This window comes from Pongo abelii, chromosome 8 (genome assembly GCF_028885655.2).
Source record: "Pongo abelii isolate AG06213 chromosome 8, NHGRI_mPonAbe1-v2.0_pri, whole genome shotgun sequence".
Taxonomy (NCBI): Eukaryota; Metazoa; Chordata; class Mammalia; order Primates; family Hominidae; genus Pongo; species Pongo abelii.
Window position 1 is genome coordinate 98,629,997 of NC_071993.2, and position 17,878 is coordinate 98,647,874.

The 17,878-nt window shown below is 34.8% G+C and overlaps 1 protein-coding gene across 1 annotated transcript in view; it reads left to right on the plus strand.

Annotated features, from left to right (window-relative positions):
- Positions 1 to 11,608, plus strand: part of TNKS2 (tankyrase 2) — a 65,174-nt gene extending 53,566 nt beyond the window's left edge. Inside the window, exons 22-27 of the mRNA XM_024253859.3 lie at positions 1,270 to 1,367; positions 1,852 to 1,926; positions 3,669 to 3,774; positions 5,706 to 5,892; positions 8,246 to 8,402; positions 9,181 to 11,608. Coding sequence (XP_024109627.1) covers positions 1,270 to 1,367; positions 1,852 to 1,926; positions 3,669 to 3,774; positions 5,706 to 5,892; positions 8,246 to 8,402; positions 9,181 to 9,243 — 686 coding nt within the window. The 3' untranslated portion in view covers positions 9,244 to 11,608. The remainder of the gene's footprint in view (positions 1 to 1,269; positions 1,368 to 1,851; positions 1,927 to 3,668; positions 3,775 to 5,705; positions 5,893 to 8,245; positions 8,403 to 9,180) is intronic.
- Positions 11,609 to 17,878: the final 6,270 nt, after the last annotated feature.

Consider the following 17,878-nt stretch of genomic DNA (forward strand, 5'->3'; position numbering starts at 1 on the left):
TGACTCTTTATTAGCATTGGCATGTTGGTAGTAGTCCTGTTCTTCAGACCATAGCTTTGAACCAGAATAGTGCTCTTCATCTCCAGAGACAAACTTCCATGCATTAAACCCAGCAGTAAAGGATTTGGCCCCTACATGGGAAAACAGCAGTGTTGGAGATATTGTTGTAGAGATTAAAGGAGAGAGTTGTGCTACAAATACACCAAAGGAATTAGAAAATTCTGTTTAAAATTCCACTTAAAAAGCTTTTATAAGAGTAAAGATACAAAAATAGATATGATTATCTTGATCATTGACATTTGGAAAACATCACAAATTCATTGCTGAGGTAAACGATCTATTATGGGACAGAATATACATTCAATAGGTGGTAAACTGTGGATTTCTCATTCTAGGGTGATTTAAAATTACCTGAGGCTATGCAGTTTCTGTCATAATTCTTCCTCATATTTAAAAGAAGAAAGATTAAATGTTGAAAGGACTGCGTAGTTAGTAAAGAAAGTAATTGAAGAAGAAAATGTGTTACAAACTCATTAAGAATAGGAGATAAGAGAAAGATTTTCTGAAATATTTCCACAAAACCTCTTATAGTCAGGTCAAAAAGTAATAGTCTAAATGCAATGTGGTATGTGTACTGGTTTTGATCGTAGAACAAAAAAAAAGGACATGAGTGGGGAAAACTAGTGAAAAAATGACATCTATAATTTAGTTAATAAGTTTTGACAGGTGTGCTATGGTTATATAAAATGGTAACATTAGGGGAAAGTGAGGGAAGGGTACATAGGAACTCTGTACTTTCAGCATTTCTAAATATCTAAATTATCACACTATGAAATGTTTTTAAAATTGATAGTAAGCGGCCGGGTGCAGTGGCTCACACCTGTAATCCCAGCACTTTGGGAGGCTAAGGTGGGCGGATCACCTGAGGTCAGGAGTTCGAGACCAGCCTGACCAACATGGAGAAACTCCGTCTCTACTAAAAATACAAAATTAGCCAGTCGTGGTAGCAAATGCCTGTAATCTCAGCTACTCGGGAGGCTAAGGCAGGAGAATCGCTTGAACCCAGGAGGTGGAGGTTGTGGTGAGCCAACATCACACCAGCCTAGCCTGGGCAACAAGAGTGAAACTCTGTCTCAAAAAAACAAACAAAAAAAAAGTTTAAAAAAAAAATTGGTAGTAAGCATCAGAAAAATTAGGTGGTTATTTTTGGTTTTGATGTTCATTGTTTATTGGCAATTTATTTTTCTACCTTCAAATTTTGTTTCATAGGTCTTAACCCATACTTAACTTTGAACACCTCTGGTAGTGGAACAATTCTTATAGATCTGTCTCCTGATGATAAAGAGTTTCAGTCTGTGGAGGAAGAGGTATGTTCATATAACTTCTATAGTAGTTTCGCCTTATATATTTAGTTCACTTTGTATCCTCTTGTTTCTTTTTCTTCCTTTAGTTTGCATTATATAATTTTCACCTATAAATTCTGTTTTCAAGCTGATTATCTAATAACTGTCTCTAGAAAATATTACTCATGAATTTATAAGACTCTTATTCTTTGTTTTTGTGTTTGTTTTTGTTTTTGCTTTTGTTTTTGTTTTTGTTTTTTTTAGTAGAGATGGGGTTTCGCCATGTTGCCCAGGCTGGTCTCGAACTCCTGAGTTCAGGCAGTCCACCTGCCTCGGCCTCCCATAGTGGGACACCATGCCCAGCCCTCATATTCTTTAGAAAACAAAAATATTAAAACCTGTTTTGTATTCTCAAAAATAGAATCAGACGAGTCAAGAACCATGTTCCCCAAATCAGAAAATACACAAATGCTAATGCACATATAATTTCAAACCATTTTTCTGACAGATGCAAAGTACAGTTCGAGAGCACAGAGATGGAGGTCATGCAGGTGGAATCTTCAACAGATACAATATTCTCAAGGTAATAAATTAGTGAAAGTAAAGTTTTCTGAGACCATAGTTTTCAAAGCCTGAAGCCATAAGTAACTTTCATAAGAATCTAATCTGTCTAGCCTGGTAAGTCCTTGACTTGGCATCAGAGACTATTTTGGGAAAGAAGATACCTTGGAAGATAATATTCTCCAAATCCCTGTGCTATTTTTAATAAAGGATAAATGTTCAATTCTTGTTGAACATATTCAAGTTTATGGGTTATGCTTTATCTTGGGGTAATGCTAAATACTATAGGTTCAATACTTTATATAAAGTACTGTTAAAGTACTCTATTGTAACAAAGCTAAATTTTTTTTGTGGCAGATACCATCTTTATAGTCATACAATGCCTTTTTTTTTATCCTGATTGACTACAGGTTTCTGAAAGTCCCCAAATATATTATCTTTTTATAAACTTTAATAGTACTCTCTTCATCTTTTCCAAAAAAATATATTTAAAAAATGTTTTGAGTCATTTAGTGACTGCTGTCTTACTGATTTCAGTTACTCATCTCAGGAACTTTTTCAACATTATGTTTTTCTTGAACTATAGTGATCAAAACTGCACACCATACTTGATGCATAATGAATTCGTATTAACTACATTGATGCAGTATTTTCCTAATAATTGTAAAAATAAGACAGAATTAAAATGTGACAAATGCCTTTCTAATACACAAATGCTAAACTCTGAACAGTATCAAATCTTTCAGCTGTATTGTATTTCTGTTTCATAACATACTATGAGTATAATATGTAATCAGACAAATACATGCCTACTACAGGTACATTTCAGTGAAGTCCACTTTGTCTACAAGCATTAACAAAATGTGTGGAGTTTTGTTAGGAGTGAGAGCAGGAGAGAGATTGTGTGTTTGATTTCTAAAGTAGTTGGATTTGAGAAAGATACAGTTTTCTTCCTCTAATAAAGGTATTTTCATGTGTTGTGTAATAAAAATTTTTTCAGTGATGAAATGGTTTTTTGTTGTTGTTGTTGTTGTTCCTTTTTAATGCATTAATGAGATCTATTTGTGACAGTTATGGTCCTTGATTACATCTGTGGCAATATTTTGCATTATTTGAGCCAAGACTAAAAAACCATCAGCTTCCAGGTGTGCTCTAGGAACCAGCAGGGGGCTGTAGCACCTTTAAACACAGCTAAGAAACAACACTAGTATTGTGAATTTTGTTCCTAGAAATACTCCTAATGAGACTGATATCCACCTTAAAATCTTTTGCAGACAAAAATTTTCTGAATTAGAAGGTCAAGGGAGTAATTGTGTGTGTGTTGAGGGGTGGGGGACACTATTTCAAATATTCTTAATTTAAAACAGATGAATATGGAACTCTGAGACAAATACATTGGGGGATAAAGGACACTCTTCTCTTTCTAGTACTTTATACAGAAAAAACTCGGCATGTCTGATTTGGAGGTGTTTTTGTAATAGTTTTAAGTTAATGAGAATGGAAGTGTTTTAATAAATTAACAGTATTCCTGACCTTCACATATGGCCTTTTTTTCTTTGAATTTTTTTAATCTCCAAAATGTAGCTATACTTCCAATTTTATGGTTGGGACAAAGTATTTTTAGTTGATTAAAATAACACATTTTATATTTCAGAGAAAAGTTTTGCCTACCTTCTAGCTAAATGTATGGCCCATGTTTGGTTTAGATGAAGAAGTCAGTAAGTAATTCCTAAAGATTTGATTTTTCTGGTTTATTTTTTATAGATTCAGAAGGTTTGTAACAAGAAACTATGGGAAAGATACACTCACCGGAGAAAAGAAGTTTCTGAAGAAAACCACAACCATGCCAATGAACGAATGCTATTTCATGGTAAGATTCCTCCCCACCGACTCTACCACTGTCTTCCACATTAGGATAGTTTTTTTGTTCAGATATGAAATAATAATAAGCCTGTGTATTCTTTATGTCATTATTTTAAGATAAACCTGGTATTTCTGTAACTTTCACATTTATATTTTCAACTTCTTTTGAATTTGTGTATTTTATAATAGATTGTTTTTAAATAAGATTACCACAATAAAAAATAGAAATGAGAGTGTTGACTATCTTTCTTTTTTTTCTTTAAATAGTGAATTTTGCTTATGGTCACTCTAAGAAATTTTGTGTTTTACTTTTAACTAGTTGATTGAATTAAAAATAAAACCTGGGAATCACCTCAGAAGAAGGTGTACATCCTATTCTGATTTTGATTCTAAGTATCAAACCTACACAATTTGAAAAGAGCCATTGTTATTGAACCTGTAGAGGTTTCTGATGACTGTAGAATTGAAACCATAGAATTGAATTGAAAGCACAATTACTTATTCTTCTTGGAATTTTCTACTTTTATTGTATTATAAGCTGGCAGGTGTTGATTAGTCTTTCAAATTTTAGCAAAGTTAAACATATTAATGTAGTATTTATGAGGCCTTCAAATACATTACCCATAGTAGTTCCAGTCTGTTTCTTCATTTGTCCTTGATTGCAGAAAAATTTTAGAGACCTGTAAAGTTCTCTAAAACACAGTAAATTTCATAATACCCTGGGAGAATGGCTGTAACAGAATGGATTCAGGTGCAGAATCTAAACATGTTGCACTCCTTATCCCAAAACCCTAAATAATTATCATGATAATTTCTTGACACAAAGCATATTTATTTATCTGTTAACGTGATGGTTATAATGTGTTTTTTCTAATTTGTAATATAAATAATTTTGGTTTTCCCAAGTTAATTCAAAAAATGATTCTATTCATCTGTATTTCTGTAAAGTAGAATTCAGTATATTTTCCTGTCTGTCTGTGGAAAGGGAACGTGATCTTGATAAATGAATTAGCTGTGGTTTTTTGACTTTTTCCATCCCCCACTCTACTCCACTCCCAAGGAAAGAGGAGAGAGAAGCCAATGTGCAGGGGGTGAGGGAAAGCACCACATTTGCAGATAGAATCTTGTATCGAAATTGATGAAAGGCAGAAGTGGAAGGATAGAAGAGAAGAGGTATAAGAAAGAGAGTAAGAATGTGAAAGTTGGGCCGGGTGCGGTGGCTCACCCCTGTAATCCCAACACTTTGGGAGGCCAAGGTGAGTGGATCACCTGAGGTCAGGAGTTTGAGACCAGCCTGATCAATATGTTGAAACCCTGTCTCTACTAAAAATACAAAAATTAGCCAGGCGTGGTGGTGTGCACGTATAGTCCCAGCTACTCAGGAGGCTGAGACAGGAGAATTGCTTGAACCCGGGAGGCAGAGGTTGCAGTGAGCCAAGATCATGCCACTTCACTCCAGCCTGGGCCACAGAGCGAGACTACATCTCAAAAAAATTTTAAAAAAAAGAATATGAAAGTCTACTTGGGCCACTTGATACCTTCAAAAAAGCACACAGGCATAGGCATCATTCTAAGACCTAATTGCATTTAGCTTTGCTATCTAAAGTGAATTATGAGCCTCTTGGTTTTAGATTTTTATGGATTTGCAGTCTAGCATTTGGTAACTCTTACATTGATATTTCAAGTAATCTGTTTTTCTAGTTCAATCTGTGTCTTTATTTTAGCACATGAACCAGCACTCTGTTAGAAACATTAGTTGATGTTAGCAGTTCTTTATTCTAAAATAGCTGGCTGACAGTTAACTTGTTACCCTTTTTCGTTTTGGCTTTATTATGGTGGGGCTGTATATTTAAGAATTCAATTTCTAAGAAACTAGTTTTTTACTTTTTATTCTAAGATAAATTTTAAATTATTGTTACCCATCTATATGTGTTTCAGGGTCTCCTTTTGTGAATGCAATTATCCACAAAGGCTTTGATGAAAGGCATGCGTACATAGGTGGTATGTTTGGAGCTGGCATTTATTTTGCTGAAAACTCTTCCAAAAGCAATCAATATGTATATGGAATTGGAGGAGGTACTGGGTGTCCAGTTCACAAAGACAGATCTTGTTACATTTGCCATAGGTAAGAGATCACTTGTTCTCATTTATTTTGGTGGTAATCAGATAAGAACTAGTTACATTTTTGAGGGCAAAGCATCATGTTGGACAGCCTTAGGAATGCAAGCCAGGCATGTTTTAGATTGCTTTTGGCCCTCTCACCAATTATAATAATAGCTAATATTTATTAAATGATCCATATGGGCCAATTATAATTTAAGCACTTGACCTGTTTGCCTAATTTAATCATTAGAATATCTGGTGCCTTAAAGCATACTGAGTAGAAAGTAACATTAGGCATGAAAGAGGCTTTATTGTAGCCCTTGAGTATTGTAGGACTCTGTGGACTCTTTAATTAAAATCTAGTATTCAAATGCTAAAATGGCATTATTTGTCAAGTCTAATTATTTGATGGCAGTGCCTGAGCCTCTCTTCCACTGTGATACGATCCTAATCCTCAATTTGCAATATTACTATAAGAACTTAAAATTAAAACATTGATCCTTTTTGAAAGGAAATAATAATCAAATAACTACTTTGCACTTGTTTTTTCCACTTTTAATTACCTGTTCTAACTCACTTGTTACAAATCATTTAAGTAACTTGTCCCTAACTTATAAAATCCTTATAGGCAAAAAATAATGCCATTTGAAAAATCCAATAAGATTAATTCCTGAGATTTATTCGACAGTTAGGGCACTGCTTATTGAATATACAGAGCAGTAGTTTATCAAGCATTAGCATGCATTAGAATCACCTAGATGGCTTGTTTAAATCACAGATTCTTAGGCTCCACCTTCTCAGTTGCTGATTTAGTAGATCTGGGGTGGGACTCTAGAATTTGAGTTTCTACCAAGTTCCCAGATGTGACGCTGTATTTCTGACCGCTGATCTAGAAAAACCCCTAGAACAGTACTTTGCACTTTGGCAGTACATTGGAATCACCCAGGGAATATTATAAAAAACTATTAATACCTGTGTCCCACCCTCACAGAATCTCTTTTAATTGGTCTGGGGCATGATCTGGATATTAGAATTTTTAAAAGCTTCCCAGTTGATTTCAAAGGGCTTCCGAGCTGAAGAATTGCAGTCATGGAGGGAAACAGGTCTTTCTTTGTGTTTGTTTTGTTCTTACTGTTATCCCTCTAAATTTAGGCCTGCATAGGTAGTACACAGTAGGCCCTCCTATGTATGACGTCCTACTCACTTCTATTTTAGATCATAAATTGGAGTGCTTAGGAGGCATGTAATTTCCTGTAAATTGAACACTGCTGTTTTTATTTGTCATATATGTTATGAAGGCTAAATAGTTCTGATTATTAGTAATAAGCAACATTCTAATACCTCCCTCTTCTTTGGAAGATAGAACCATCAACTGGTCTACCGAAATCTCCTGTTATCTTCTAAAAAGAAACAATGACGTTAATACTGAAAGGTTGTTTGAAACTAAGAAAGGCCAGTCACATGCCTGAGAGGAGTGAGAGGGTAATCTACCGAAACTGGTGGTGAGGGAGACGGGGAGACCACCAGTTTACTTCCTATCTAAGGAAGTAACATTTCAGCTGAAGTCTGAAAATTGAGTGGGTATCAGCCAGTGGAAGAGTGGTAAAATAGATACCATTCCAATGGTGGAGAAAATTCTATGGATGGGGACCATTAATAAAGGAAGTTTGGCCTTTGTGAAGAAAAGAAAACTAATGTGCATGGGGCATAATGAACACAAAATAAGACTCAAGAAATTGGAGCCATTGTACAGAATTTGGATTTTCTCCCAAGTACAGTGACAGCCTCTAAAAGGTTTTAAGCAGAAAAGTGACTTGATCTCATTTTTGTTTGTTTTAATTACTTGGATGGGAAAGGTTTGGACAGGAATTAGAGAAGAAACAGGAAGACTGGTTTAGAAAGCCATTGTGTGATAGTCCAGGTGAATATTTCAGTGATTTGACTTAATAGTGACAGTAGAATTAAGAAAAGTAAATGGATTTCAAATATATTTTGAAGGTAAAATCAACTGGACTTAATTAAATATGTGTCCAACTTTGCAAGCCACTTAATGGAAGTCCACTAAACCTTCTTCTTCTCACTTGGCCAGTGACTTTTGTTTTTTGTTGAGATACAAACAAGGTGGTAGAGTCTGCATCTCTATAAGGTTATTACATTTTTCAGATTTTATAGTTAAAATAAGGACTAAATTGACAAATTATTTCATTAATAAGAGTAACAGAAGACATTCTTAAAAAGTTCTTTTAGGGGTGAAATGATAAAAACAATTATAAGTATTTATGTATAAATTTTTAAAACTTATGCCGTGTCCACACATTGTCATATTTATGTATCAAATTTGACTTCAGGGTGATCTTTTCCTTTTCATTTTATAGGCAGCTGCTCTTTTGCCGGGTAACCTTGGGAAAGTCTTTCCTGCAGTTCAGTGCAATGAAAATGGCACATTCTCCTCCAGGTCATCACTCAGTCACTGGTAGGCCCAGTGTAAATGGCCTAGCATTAGCTGAATATGTTATTTACAGAGGAGAACAGGTAATGTAGTTTTATTTGTTCATCTTCAAAAATGCTAGGGAGGCATACTTTAACTTTTTATTAATCTCTTGAATTGACAAGACATATTGCCTTAACTGGATTTTTAAAAAATTTTATTTGGAGATAATTTTAGATTTGGAAAGTTACAAAAATAATAAAGAGAATTGTCTTATAACCTTTACCTAGATTTCCTAAATGTTAATATTTTGTTCTCTTTTTTCTCTTACCATTCTCTCCTTCCTTCCTTGTGTGTGTACATATTTTTTTGTGAACTGTTTGAGAGTAAGTTGCAGGGCATGTCCCTTTACCATTAACTATTTCAATTGTAAATTTCCTAAAAACAAGAAGACTTTATTCAAATTTTGCCAATCGTTCTGGATTTTTCTTAGCTCTTATAAATAATTGAAATCTTGTATTTAACAGCCTGTCCATAGCAAAGAAGTATATAATTGTGTTGCTCTCAGTGAGAGCCAAAAGTAGTTCTAGAGCAGTGTTGTGAACTGGGGGTAGGTATCAGAATCACCTCAGTTGCTAAAATCAGACATCATTTTAGTCTTATCTGATACTTATGAACTTAGTATTCATCCTAGACTTGCTGATTGAAAATCTAAAGAACTGTAGTCAGGGTAAAGATGTTTTGAGAAAATGTCCCTAGATGATTCTGATCTACAACAGTAATTTAGAACCTCCTCCCTAAGATTAGGAATACTTACGGAAAGTCTGTTTATCTTTCAAGAAAATTTTTGTACCGTTATTTGAATTTATCTTTCTCTTCCAGGCTTATCCTGAGTATTTAATTACTTACCAGATTATGAGGCCTGAAGGTATGGTCGATGGATAAATAGTTATTTTAAGAAACTAATTCCACTGAACCTAAAATCATCAAAGCAGCAGTGGCTTCTACGTTTTACTCCTTTGCTGAAAAAAAATCATCTTGCCCACAGGCCTGTGGCAAAAGGATAAAAATGTGAACGAAGTTTAACATTCTGACTTGATAAAGCTTTAATAATGTACAGTGTTTTCTAAATATTTCCTGTTTTTTCAGCACTTTAACAGATGCCATTCCAGGTTAAACTGGATTGTCTGTACTAAATTATAAACAGAGTTAACTTGAACCTTTTATATGTTATGCATTGATTCTAACAAACTGTAATGCCCTCAACAGAACTCATTTTACTAATACATACTGTGTTCTTTAAAACACAGAATTTACACTGAATACAATTTCATTTGTAAAACTGTAAATAAGAGCTTTTGTACTAGCCCAATATTTATTTACATTGCTTTGTAATATAAATCTGTTTTAGAACTGCAGCGGTTTACAAAATTTTTTCATATGTATTGTTCATCTGTACTTCATCTTACATCGTCATGATTGAGTGATCTTTACATTTGATTCCAGAGGCTATGTTCAGTTGTTAGTTGGGAAAGATTGAGTTATCAGATTTAATTTGCGGATAGGAGCCTTTATCTGTCATTAGAAATCTTTCTCATTTAAGAACTTATGAATATGCTGAAGATTTAATTTGTGATACCTTTGTATGTATGAGACACATTCCAAAGAGCTCTAACTATGATAGGTCCTGATTACTAAAGAAGCTTCTTTACTGGCCTCAATTTCTAGCTTTCATGTTGGAAAATTTTCTAAAGTCATTCTGTGAAAATTAGAGCAAAGTGCTCCTGTTTTTTTAGAGAAACTAAATCTTGCTGTTGAACAATTATTGTGTTCTTTTCATGGAACATAAGTAGGATGTTACATTTCCAGGGTGGGAAGGGTAATCCTAAATCATGTCCCAATCTGTTCTAATTACCTTAAATCTAAAGGGGGAAAAAAAAAAAATCACCAACAGGACTGGGTAGTTTTTTATCCTAAGTATATTTTTCCTGTTCTTTTTACTTGGTTTTATTGCTGTGTTTATAGCCAATCTATACATCATGGGTAAACTTAACCCAGAACTAAAAATGTAGTTGTCTCAGTCCCCTCCAGGCCTCCTGAATGGGCAAGTGCAGTGAAACAGGTGCTTCTTGCTCCTGGGTTTTCTCTCCACGATGTTATGCCCAATTGGAAATATGCTCTCAGTTTGTGCACCATATGGTGACCAGGCCTGTGTTCAGTTTGGCAGCTATAGAAGGAGATGCTGTCCCATAAAATGCCATTCCTATTTTCTAATATAAAACTCTTTTCCAGGAAGCATGCTTAAGCATCTTGTTACAGAGACATACATCATTATGGCTTGGCAATCTCTTTTATTTGTTGACTCTAGCTCCCTTCAAAGTCGACGAAAGATCTTTACTTACTTAATGAGGACATTCCCCATCACTGTACCAGTTCACCTTTATTTTACGTTTTATTCAGTCTGTAAATTAACTGGCGCTTTGCAGTAACTTGTACATAAAGTGCTAGAAAATCATGTTCCTTGTCCTGAGTAAGAGTTAATCAGAGTAAATGCATTTCTGGAGTTGTTTCTGTGATGTAAATTATGATCATTATTTAAGAAGTCAAATCCTGATCTTGAAGTGCTTTTTATACAGCTCTCTAATAATTACAAATATCCTAAAGTCATTTCTTGGAACACAAGTGGAGTATGCCAAATTTTATATGAATTTTTCAGATTATCTAAGCTTCCAGGTTTTATAATTAGAAGATAATGAGAGAATTAATGGGATTTATATTTACATTCTCTCTCAACTATGTAGCCCATATTACTCACCCTATGAGTGAATCTGGAATTGCTCTTCATGTGAAATCATTGTGGTCTATGAGTTTACAACACTGCAAACTGTGTTATTTTATCTAATCCATTGCTTAATGAGTGTGTTTTTCCATGAATGAATATACCGTGGTTCATGTGTTAGCATGGCAGCATTTTCAGATAGCTTTTTGTTTGTTGGGAAGTTGGGGTTTTGGGGGTAGGGGGAGTATTAGTACATTGCATGAAATAGCTTACTTTATAATGATGGAATTGCTTTTTCTTTTGTCTTGTGATTTTTTTTTGAAGTGAAATTTAACTTTTTGTGCAAGTAGTACTATTATACCCATCTTCAGTGTCTTGTACTGTATCACATTCCATACCCTCATTTAATTCTTAATAAAACTGTTCACTTGTTTTTCTGGGTAGCATGGTAATTACTGGAATAGTATAAATGTGTTGAATGGTCTTTGAGAAAATGAATTAAGATTACAATAAACCACAATTACAGGAAAACAATGTAGTTCTGAGTCTAATAGTGATAAAGAATGCAGTTTGAAGTTTGAAATATTGAATATTGTAGCTGTACTTGCTCATTAAAATGAAAGTAACTGTGAGATGCTTTCAACATTTAGTCTATTCAACACAACTGGTAAACCTTAAAGCTCATTCCTGGGAAATTAATCTTCTTAACTTATTAAAAAGAATATATTTTTATTTCTCTGTCATATGAAAACATTCTTAATAAGTTTCCAAATCTCAAAGTTAGTGGTATTTATTGCTATTAAAAGAAAGTGTAATCGCATATGTATATTAGACTTCAGTATGTTAAGTTTCCTTGTGTGTGATCAATTCCCTGATTTCCATAATAAGAGAATGATGGTGCAAATAATTCTTAAGTCTTTTGGCTTTGAAATACATTTCAGCAGCTCTGTGTTCCTGCTTCATTTAGGGTAATATGGACGTATTTGCTGCTATTTCAAGTATGCATGCCAGTCTCAGGTGTTTATTGTGATCCAGTTGTTTGCAGGTTGATGAGGCAAGAAAGCATGCAGATTTCCCAGAGCTCTTATAGTCAGTACTCCTGACTGCCTTTACCTGCTGTCCTGTTACAGGACTAGAGTGACAAAAGAAGCAAGTAGTGGTGGTACTCATTTTTCACCAGGAGAACTGTCAGACTTCTATAAAATTAAATTGTAATATGCCTTTCCGTGTCTCCTGTGTCTGCACACCTCCTACCCTCTTGTGCTGACTAGTTTAGACAGGCTGTGACCTAAAATACTTAATTACTGCTCTTCACATAAAGCCATTATTATTAGAAGTGTTGTCTCCACCTTGTCACCCACCCACAGCTGTCATTTCCATAACGCAAATATATACAGAGCCCCGCAAAGCAGTATGCCCATGTACTATAAAGCAGCGCTATACAAAGGTGTGATCTGCAGATGGGATTGGTCTGCAAACTGATATTGCTACCAGCCCATGGAGATATGAATACAAAAAGTAAGGGTAAACTTTTAAAAACTTTTATAGCAAGACATTGCTGTAATTTTTTTTTCTTATTTTTAATTGAAATATTGGCCTGCAATGGATTGGAAACTTAGAAAGAAACTGATCCTTCACAGATAATTTGAAAGGTTTCACATCTGCTTTGTATACCAGTAGACTTAGCACCTAGCATATCTGGCACATAGTGTTCCTCAGTAAATTTTTTGTTGGCTGAATAAATAGTGATTAAGTGATTGGGCTGTAAGGTCAGATGTATATGGATTGTAATTTTTATTCTACCCCTCACTATCTTTGTGATCTTGAACAAATTATGTACCCTTTAGGATTTTTATAACACTTTATAAGGTTGTTGAGAGTAATAAATGATTTTCTATCTGTGCTACTAAGCATTGTACTTGCCAATAACTGGTTATTATAATTACTATTTCCCTGAATACTCCAGAATTAATGGCTTGAGTTTTCCCACTTGTCACAGAAACATAGAGCATAGAATTTTAAAACTGCAAGATGTATTAGCCACTAATTCCTTTATTCTAATGAAATCTTAAGAAGCTCAAAATGTAAAGTATATAAATCCCTAACCCACAGGAATCTCAGTTTAAAAATTACTGATATGAGCACACAGACAGACATACCCATAATCCAGTCTGCATCATATTTGTCTAGAAAAAAGCCTCACTCAGATGAACTCATCAAAAATCCAAAACAGTGTATTGTAAGCACAAATCAGTAGAGACAATCTTGGAGGATTAGCCCCTCCCACAAACAAAGTAGTAAAGTAAATATTGTTTAAAATGATTGGGTTGAGAGTGGGAATAAAAGAAATCATCAAAACCATTAAGATGATGCTGTGAAGAAGGCAAAGTCTTTGAAAAAGTAAGTCTTTAGAACTAAATGTATATAATTAGAAATTAAAAACTCAAAACATTAAACTACAGACTGGGCGTATCTGAAGATAGAATTGGGGAACTAGAAGATATAGTGGAAAACACACAGATTGTAGCACAGAGAGAAGAGATGGGAAATATCAGAGGGCTAGGAGACAGAATAGAATGAGGAGATACAACATAAAGAATAGGGGAGGGAAAAGACTTGAAAAATACCCAAGAATTCATAGAGAATATGAATCTTTAAAGAAGCAGCAGCTTAAGAAACACCTAGGAGGATGAATAAAAGCAAGTCTGCTACTAGACATAGTGAAACTGCAGAGCATCAAAAGACAAGAAAAAAAAATCTTTAATAGAAAAGATAAAGGATTAATATACTGACAGCAGATCAGTGGCAGCAATAGAAGCCAGAAGACAAAATAACTTAGAAGTGCTGAGGAAACTACTGTTAGCCTAGAATTCTATACACAGATAAACTAGTACTTTAAAAAGAGGATGAAAAATGCATCCGCTCTTTTGCTGAGAGATCTAGTAGATTGTTCTTTAGCAAAGAAAGCAGTTGAATCCAAAAGAGGAGCAGGATGCAAGAAGTATAGTGCACAAAGAAATCGGCAAACATATCAGTAAAAGGGCTGAAATAATATGATAAGGAATAATATTCAAGACCAATGTGTATGATTTGCTACTATTTGTATACGTAGGAAAAAGTACAACATGCATTTGCTTGTTTATGAATAAAATTCCTTCAGGATACACATGAACTATTAGGAGGAAACCTCAGTGCCACTGGGATCAGATGTGAAAGAGACTAAACTGTATATCCTTTTATTCCTTTTGAATTTTATAACAGGACTATTTAAAGCACTATAATAAGCATTGTCTGCAATACACAAGTAATAGATTTGAGATTTTTAAAACAAGGTGGAATGAAAGTGCTAGTTGACAATAGTATGGGAAATAGAAGCTTTAAGATGCTGATGAAATTTAGACTTTAAGTCAAGTATGCATATTAAATTTTGAAAGATAATCACTAAAAGAGTAGAAATCGAAGTGTAAAGATGGGAGAAAGGTAATAAAAATGAACCAGTCAAATAAAAATAAGAATAGCAGGTGACTCGTGCACTTTTTTTCCCCAAAAATATGTCAAAGAATCAGGTGAACAGGAAATATCTGTAAAAGGTTAAGAGTATCCTGGACGCACCTGAAGAAGAAAAATAAAGCAGGAGAACCAGAGATGAAGAATAGTATTAATGCTGTCGTAACTGAGATAGTGTGATATTGATATAGGTGTAGAGTCTTTGACCAGTTGAACAGAGTTTATAAGGGCTTTTTATATACCAGAGTAGTAGTATAGATCCTGAGGAAAGGAGGAACTATTCAATAAATTGTAATGGGACAGCTGGTAATCCACATGGAAAAATACATATCTGGATATATACACAAAAATAAGTTTCACATAGATTTTATATAGGACTTATATGTGAATAGCAAAATATTTTAAAAGTTTAAAAGAAAATATAAGAAACTTTATGACTTTGAGATAACGAAGAACTTTTTTTTTTTTTTGAGACCGAGTTTCGCTCTGTCGCCCAGGCTGGAGTGCAGTGACGCGATCTTGGCTCACTGCAAGCTCCACCTCCTGGGTTCACGCCATTCAAGGAAGATCTTTTTAAGTGACCATCAAACAACACTGACCCTAAAAGAAAAGGTTGGTAAATTTGACTGTATTAAGTTTAAAAGCATCTGTTTATCCAAAGGCCACTAAGAAGAAAGTAAAGAGACAAGTCATAAAGTGTGAGAAAATATTTGCAACACATAAAGGGCAAATAATTTATATTCAGGATATACTAAAAACTACAAGAAAAAAATGAAAAATGCGGGGGGGGGGCGCGTGTGAACAAGCGTTTCTCAAAATGGGAAACTCAATAAACATCAAAAAATGCTTAGCCTCATTAGTAATCAAGGAAATTCAAACTAGGTACCATAAGGTACCATTTTATACCTGCCAGAACCGACAAAAGTAAAAAACTTAGCAATGCAAGTGTTGGGATCTGGATCCCATACATTGCTGTTGGTGTGAGTGCTTTTGAAATCCATTTGGCATTACTGGTAAAATGAGAAATTCCTCCGACATCTAGGTGTGGAGAGAAACCCTTGCTCAGTGGCTCCAGGAGTCATATGAAGGAACACAACACTGATCACAATGTTTATATAATGACTGTCTTCTCTTTCGACTCTTCACAGTTCTCCAGCCTCCTTTTTGCCCCAGAAATCTAATCTTGATGGGCTACATGGACAGATTCCCTGTTCTCTGGCTTTTCTTTGGGTTTAACCCAAGGGGAGTATCAGCCGGATGTTGGAGGGTGATTAGGAAGAGAGTGAAATTCAAACATGTATTTCCCAGCTCCCATCCTGATCAGTCTCAGGACAACCTTGGCACTATTGACGTTTTGGGAAGATAATTACTTGTTGGGGCTATTCTGTGCATTGTCGGATGTTTAGTGGCATCTCTGATCTCTAATCACTAGATGCAAATAGTACAGCTGCCCCTTGTGACAACCAAAAGTATCCCAGACATTGCCAAATGTCCCCTGGAGGACAAAATCGCCCTGGGTGAGAATCACTGGGTTAGCTGTCCCCTTCACTAAAAGGTCACCCCTCCTTACAGAGTGGCCTTCCTTCTTACACAACTTTGGAGGTAGAAGCAGTAAATGTAAAAACTAGCAATTTAAGGGAATAAAATAGGTAAGGTAATCAAGAAAAATCAGAAATCTACAATATAAAAAAGTTTCAATAGAGAAGTAGCCACAAATACAAAGAAAAATGTTTAAAAATTTTAAAGACCACTTTGCTCAACTCCGTACAAATAAATTTGGGAATGAGATAACACCTAGGGTAATATTCTAGTAAAACATAAATGACTAAAACTAACCCAAGAAAAGAGAGCAAGTCTAAACAAACCAGATGCCAAAAAAGAAAGAAAGAATTCTGTCAAAGAGCTATCCCCAAACAATTCCCAGACCCAGGGAGTTTCATGGTAGATTCTTAAAAAACATTAAGGAATAGATAACTCCAATGTTATTTAAACTGTTCTAAGAGTGTAGACAGTTTCCAGTTTTTTAATAAATACACATAGAATTAATATCAAACTTCAACAAGGTGATAGAAAAAGGAGTGGACATTAATGCACAAAATGTTAAATAATTGCAAGCAAAATCTAGCACAACATTAACAGAATAATACCAGTAGGAATATAGATAAACTGCAAATGGATATGAGTGAACTTTGGGGTGATGGAAATGTTAAAGCGGTTTTTTAAAACTAATACATAATGACCAGTTGGACTTTATACCAAAAATGCAAGGCTGGTTCACCACTAGAAAATAATATAGTCCGGGCACAGTGGCTCACGCCTGTAATCCCAGCACTTTGGGAGGCTGAGGTGGGTGGACCACAAAATCAGGAGTTCAAGACCAGCCTGGCCAACATGGTGAAACCCCATCTCTACTAAAAATTAAAGAAAAAAAAAATTAGCCAGGCATGTTGGTGCATGCCTGTAATCCCAGCTACTTGGGAGGCTGAGGCAGGAGAATCACTTGAACTCAGGTGGTGGAGGTTGCAGTGAGCTGAGATTGTGTCATTGCACTCCAGCCGGGGTGACAGAGTGAGACTCCATCTCAAAAAAAAAAGAAAAAGAAAAGAAAAGAATATAATTCACCTTATCAGTAGCTCACAGGGCAAAAATTAGACAATAATCCCCCTGAATTCTGAAAGGCATTTGATAAAGGCATCTAAATTTGATATATACATATATGTGTGTTTATATATATGTGTGTGTGTGTATATATAGTGTGTGTGTACTATATATATAGTGTGTGTCTGTGAGTCTGTGTGTGTATACAAGAATATATATATACACACACAAAAAATAGATACTTCCAGACATAATATTTATACAATTGCTCCTTGATTTACCATGGGGCTACGTCCAAATCCATTGTGAATCAAAAATATTGTATGTCAAACATGCATTTAATGCTAGTGATATGATGGTTCATCTTAGAATTTTTTGACTTAACAATGGCACAAAAGCATTATTCAATAGATATCATAATGGGTTAGGATTAATGATTTAGTAGAAATCGTAATCCCATTGTAAGTGGTAAGGAGCTCTTTGACTTATAATAGGGTTACATCCCAATAAACCCATCAGTAAAGAAAAATCGTTAAGTCTAAACATTGTAAGTCAGGAACAAACTTTACCATGCAACACACCTAGACAAGGAGCATTTTGTTTTGATTCACCATTCTTGTAAGCTCTTTGATCTGGTGTTTTCTTGGCCTTGTACCAATTGGACCTTTGTGCTGCTGGAAAAGACAGATGTCTACC